This window comes from Vanacampus margaritifer, chromosome 9 (assembly GCF_051991255.1).
Source record: "Vanacampus margaritifer isolate UIUO_Vmar chromosome 9, RoL_Vmar_1.0, whole genome shotgun sequence".
NCBI classification, from domain to species: domain Eukaryota; kingdom Metazoa; phylum Chordata; class Actinopteri; order Syngnathiformes; family Syngnathidae; genus Vanacampus; species Vanacampus margaritifer.
In genome coordinates, this window is record NC_135440.1 from 5489931 (window position 1) to 5496020 (window position 6090).

General features: G+C 38.9%; 1 protein-coding gene across 1 annotated transcript; it reads left to right on the plus strand.

Annotated features, from left to right (window-relative positions):
• The first annotated feature begins 274 nt into the window (after positions 1-274).
• has2 (hyaluronan synthase 2) lies at positions 275-5101 on the plus strand. The gene is made up of 3 exons (XM_077576282.1): positions 275-901; positions 3963-4064; positions 4172-5101. The coding sequence occupies exons 1-3, from the start codon at positions 275-277 to the stop codon at positions 5099-5101; spliced, it is 1659 nt and encodes a 552-aa protein (XP_077432408.1).
• Positions 5102-6090: the final 989 nt, after the last annotated feature.

Sequence of the window (6090 nt, forward strand, 5' to 3'; positions counted from 1 at the left end):
CGGAAACAAACAAATAGAGAAGAGACTCTAATCTTTCTTTTGGCAGGTTTCATGTTTTTATAGCAATAGAACATAATGTTCTGTGGGCCTTGCAAAATCAGTCAAAATCCAGTAAAACAGCCGGGAGCGAAGGGTGTTGCTTCAGTGAAATTAGCTGGGAGTGAATGAGTTAAGCATAATAACATGTCTGCACCCCATTAGACTTATTTTGCAGAAAAACTGCAAAATGTTCTATCACAGTCAATAATTACTTTCCATTTCCCCCCCAAACCAGATGTGTGGTCAACGAGTCCTCACCTATCTGCGGATATTTGGGACTACAATGTTTGGCGTTTCACTCCTGGTGGGCATCTCTACAGCATACATCATGGGCTACCAGTTCTTCACCACAGCCCACAATCATCTGTCGTTTGGATTGTATGGAGCTATCTTGGTTATCCATCTCTTTATTCAGAGCATCTTTGCACTCTTAGAACACCGTAATATGAGGCGGTCCTTAGAAACACCAATTAAACTGAATAAATCTTTAGCGTTATGCATTGCAGCATATCAAGAGGATCCAAACTACCTGAAGAAATGCCTAGTGTCAATAAAGAGGTTGACGTACCCTGGAATCAAAGTTATCTTGGTGGTCGACGGGAACTCCGAAGACGACTTGTATATGATGGAAATTTTCCGAGAAATCATGGGATGGGACGATGTTGTCACATATGTGTGGAGGAGTAATTTTCACAGCAGGGGACCAGAGGAGACAGATGAGAGCTATGCTGAGAGCCTTCAGCAAGTCTCAAGACTGGTCCTAAACAACAAGTGTGTGTGTATCATGCAGAAGTGGGGAGGCAAGAGAGAAGTCATGTACACAGCCTTTAAAGCACTTGGAAGGAGCGTTGACTATGTCCAGGTGAGAATGTAAAAGTACACTGAATTGGTACGAAAAATGGAAATGGTTTATAATAGACCACTAAATAATGTTTCTTGTCTTTGTCATTGTCCATCCGAATATGGAATTACAGAAAAGGCAATAGCAGAATGTAGGTTGTACAGAAAATGGAGCTAATTTGAATAAATGTCACTTAAGGATTCAGGTGGACAAAGAAGACACATTTTGCATTTATTTTCTCCAATATGAAATTGATGACCTTATGAGATGCAACAAAGAACCAAACACTCTAAAAACAGTTGGGTCAAAAATAACCCAATGGGTTTGGATTACAGTACTCCTATAATAAATATGATTTTGATATATATATTTTTTAATCAATACTATATATTTGTCTGGTCTTTTCTGTCTTATGGATGTTTAATATGGATGGTTTTGGAATGCCAGAGAGAGAGGGAGAGTGACAGAAAGAGAGAGAAAAGAACTCGGCACTTCTCTTAATCGTCACTTCCCGTCAATGACAATGCCCACCTTCCGGCGAATGCGCAATGATGCGAGGCCTCATAAAAATACACGAGGACAAATTGACACAGGTTTAGTGCATCAGTCCAAATTGGGTTGTTATTGACCCAACTTTAAAAAGAGTTGGGTCAAAAATATATTTGGGCCAATAATAGACTGATCCACTACTTAGGTCAATGAGTTTTTTTTCCCAGTTTTGTTTTTGTTTTGTAAAAAAATGAAAAAAAAAATCTTTTTTTTCTGTTCCCAACGGTCCAATTTTTTCGGTTGATTCATACAAAGTAACTTATTTTTGGGTTGTTTTGTGAGAATCAAATTGGGCTACATTAACCCAAGTAGTGGGTCGGTCAATTTTCTGCCCAAATTGGGTTATTTTTAACACTACTGTTTCTAGAGTGAAACTTTTAGTTATGATGTTATCAGTCTGCAATTAAAATGCATTCTTTTAGGTCCCTAAAGAAATATCTTTATTTCTGTAGCGCTTCTTACATAACAGGTTGCAAAGTGCATTGCGCACACACACAAAAAAACAACAATTTGACAGGACAAAAATAAAACAATAAATCAACAAATAAATTAAGAGTTAACTGAAATGGCTTTTTTCAAAGAGATGCAAAACAAACCAATCAGGAAGCTATGATGGTGTAATAGGGCCACATATAAATATATATTTCAAGTTCGGGGGCAATATTCAGAGAAAAAAACTCACAAATTTGCCACTTTATAAACTTGGAAATTTGCCACTTTATAAAGTGGTAAATTTGCGAGTTTATAAAGGGGCAAATTTGCAAGAAAAAAATCAAAAACTTACGAGAAATACACATAGTGTACTCCTCGACTGTTTGTGCCAATACTATTCGGTCGGGTTTCCAAATAAGGAGATAGTAATTGCTTTAGCATAGATTAACCATATCATGTTAAGCATTCGCTCTTTGAACTCTTGTGTACGGCCACTGGCCAGCGACAAAGACGCCTCACTTTACGAAGGTCCACACCCGGACGATCAAGCCTTTAAAGTTAATTTGTTAAAATGTATATTTACTCGTACATTTATGTTTTTAGAATTATTATTTGCAAGTTCATACATTTTGGTATTTTTTTGTAAAAGTATTTAAGTTGATGTGTCGAATCTGCTGATCTCCGTAATTCACTAGCATTTACCTAAAGTATGCTAGCATCTGATTGGTTAGTGTTAGTCAACTGATAGGGGGGCAGGAAGCGTTCTCGCTCTGGCTGCGGTGAATGACATGTAAAGTTTTAATTTAAGAATGAATCTGTCTCCATCCTACCTTTTTATTTTATAAACAGTGTCCCATTAACCACCAACGAATCCTCACATGATTAGACCTAATACGCCGTCGTAGGAAGCCTATCTGAAGCCGCAAGGAAGAACATTCCAAAGACACAGCGTTTGAACTGCTAAGCCTCCATCTATTTATCCCATGGAGACCAGACAAGCTTTAGGGACTGCAAGTAAAACTCTACCCGACGGTCTCAGGCAGCTGTCATGTTCATTTGGCATTAACAGCTCCAACTGTTTAGTGCTTTAAAAAATAATCAAAAGCATCTTAAAATCAATTCTAAAACTCAAAGCTAGTCATTAAATGGAAGCAAAGACTGCTTGAAGGTGAGAACATTGTCATGAATTGTTTAAGATGCTGTATGTGTTATAAACGGGGTTCGGGTAGTACAATGGCTGATTTATAGAAGTAAATTAACAAATAATAATAATAATAATGCATCGGATTTATATAGCGCTTTTCTAGACACTCAAAGACGCTTTACAATGGAATGGATACATTATTCATGCACTAACACATTCACACTGTGGTGGCGGTAAATCTAATATATGCATATTACATTGAGTGCCCCAGTTTACAACTTTTATGAGTTATGAGTCATTGCTTGGTGGACTTTTGGGAATACACAGGCATTGTTTGACATTGCATGAAAGCAGTTTGTCATCACTCTGCTTTTTGTCATTAAAATAAATGAATGATAGCCAACACATTTTGTGAATGAGTTTTTTTTCTATGCATGTTTGAGATGTCCTACTGTGTAATTGTTTACTGAACGCACACTGAGTCTACTGCCAAACGCGACTGACGTAGCCTTGTCTTTGTTTTGCTTCTCTCCACGTAACTATTGATTGTTGAATGCAATAAATTTATTGCAACACCCTGTTTATGTAACTGAAAATCACAAACACAAAATTGCGTTATTTTAATTAAAACAAACGTGGTAATGTCACACCCAATGTGTGTGCGTTCCCGCGGTGAGTGATTCAAATTTTTGGGTGTACATTGGCACAACAGTGTGGGTGCTAATGGACGTTTCAACGACATGTCAAGTGTATGTCATAGAGCGTTTACGCATGACGTGCACACTCGATGTCGCAATGCGTCCCCGCGAACAAAATGGGGCCCCACAGCCCACTCACACAGTTGATGGTGCCCTAAGCACTTTGCATACTCTGCGTGATGAGAGCAGCGGCCCTGAGCAGGTCAAAGTTTTGTAACGGCTGACACACTATCATGTTTTTTTGTGTTTTTTAACCCAGGTGTGTGACTCTGACACCATGCTGGATCCAGCATCATCGGTGGAGATGGTAAAAGTTCTTGAGGAGGACCCCATGGTGGGTGGTGTCGGAGGAGATGTGCAGGTAAGGTAACTAAACTACGATATTAAACGTTATTCCTTTCTACCAGTTGTATTTTGATGATATTCTCATACCTCGTTTTCTCTTTTTGTCCATACATCTCTCCCCAGATTTTAAACAAATATGAGTCTTGGATCTCCTTTCTGAGTAGTGTACGATACTGGATGGCCTTCAACGTTGAGCGGGCTTGCCAGTCCTACTTTGGCTGTGTGCAGTGTATCAGTGGACCTTTAGGAATGTACCGGAACGCACTCCTGCACGAGTTCATTGAAGACTGGTACAATCAGACCTTCATGGGATCCCACTGCAGTTTTGGGGATGACCGCCATCTTACGAACAGAGTTCTGAGTCTTGGGTATGCAACCAAGTACACTGCACGGTCTAAGTGCCTAACAGAGACACCAATTACATACTTGCGGTGGCTCAATCAGCAGACTAGATGGAGTAAGTCGTATTTCCGAGAATGGCTCTACAACTCCATGTGGTTCCACAAACATCATCTTTGGATGACATATGAGGCTGTGATTACTGGGTTCTTCCCATTTTTTCTCATCGCCACTGCGATCCAACTCTTCTACCAAGGAAGACTTTGGAATATTTTGTTGTTTCTTCTTATTGTCCAGGCAGTGGCGTTGATCAAGTCGACATTCGCCAGCTGCCTCAGAGGCAACATTGTGATGGTGTTTATGTCCTTTTATTCTGTACTGTACATGTCAAGCCTGTTGCCAGCCAAAATGTTTGCAATAGCAACAATCAACAAATCTGGATGGGGGACCTCCGGGAGGAAAACAATAGTGGTGAACTTCATTGGTCTTATTCCAATATCAGTGTGGTTCACCATTCTCTTCATTGGGTTCATCTACACTACAATCCTGCAGACTAAAAAATCATTTCCTGAATCAGAAATGCTCATTCTGATCATTGGGGCAATCGTCTATGCCAGTTATTGGGTGATACTGTTGACTTTGTATGCAGTGCTCATAAACAAGTGTGGTAAAAGAAAGAAGGACGCACACTATGATATGGTGCTGGATGTTTGACTTTGCCTACAACACCACTGAAATGCCTTAATGATGCTCTTTTTAGAGACATTCAAATGAGATGAGCATCTCTGGAGTTTTGTGTTAAGTTAAATTGCAATGGGCCAAACCAAAATGTACTTGAATGACAAGAATACAAAGATGACAGCACTGATTTGTGTTCATTCAGGAGCCCTATAGTATTCGTTAGCTTGCCTATATTTATTTTAAATGATTTTGTTCATCTGAAGAACATCTTGTATAGGCTTGCTATCAGTGCACATGATGACTCAGTTGGCAAGAGGAAGCATTTTCAGTTGGCATAAAGTGTGTATGGCTTTATAGATAGCTACCTCTTACACTTGTCATCTTCACTGGGCTTCACTAAGTTACCATATATCATCCAATGAAACTTTGGATATCGCTCACTAAGGTTTTTCTTAACCTTTAGGAACTCCAGAACATAACTCTGCGAACCTTTGTTTACCTTAACTAAAACGTGAAATAGCAAGTACCAATCAGCATCTGCCAGGTTGCTTTCTAAGCAATGTAAACGATGTGTGTGCAGTTAATGCCAAACTATGCCGTACTTAGTTTGGTGTGTGGAACTGTTTTTCTCATCCATTTACAAGTAGTCGTTCCAGAGGCTATATATTGCTGTACCTTGATGGTATTTTTTTTTTTAATACGAAAGGTTGCAAAAACAACTATAAAATGGAATGCTGCTTTCTGTCGTTTACTGTTTTCAAGTCACATGGGGACAATACTGTAAAATTACCATTTTTTGCTTGAGGAGTTTCAAATAAACATTTTAATGAAACAGATTATCTTTATTGTAGTAAGACCGCACTTGTTGAGTGCACTACGAATTGGGTTATTGGGTACTGGTTCTCATAAAGAACTGGTTCCCAGTTATTTGAGTATAATACAGTTGATTCGATTCCTTTCCCTACTTCAAAGTGTTTTTTAGATTCCCATATGACTTGAATTCAGTATTTGTAAGTTTACAA

Coding starts and splice junctions, on each gene's coding strand:
- has2 (XM_077576282.1), top strand. CDS start 275: ATGTGTGGTCAACGAGTCCTCACCTATCTGCGGATATTTGGGACTACA. Junction 902..3,962: donor GGAGCGTTGACTATGTCCAG/GTGAGAATGTAA, acceptor TTTTTAACCCAG/GTGTGTGACTCTGACACCAT. Junction 4,065..4,171: donor GTGTCGGAGGAGATGTGCAG/GTAAGGTAACTA, acceptor ATCTCTCCCCAG/ATTTTAAACAAATATGAGTC.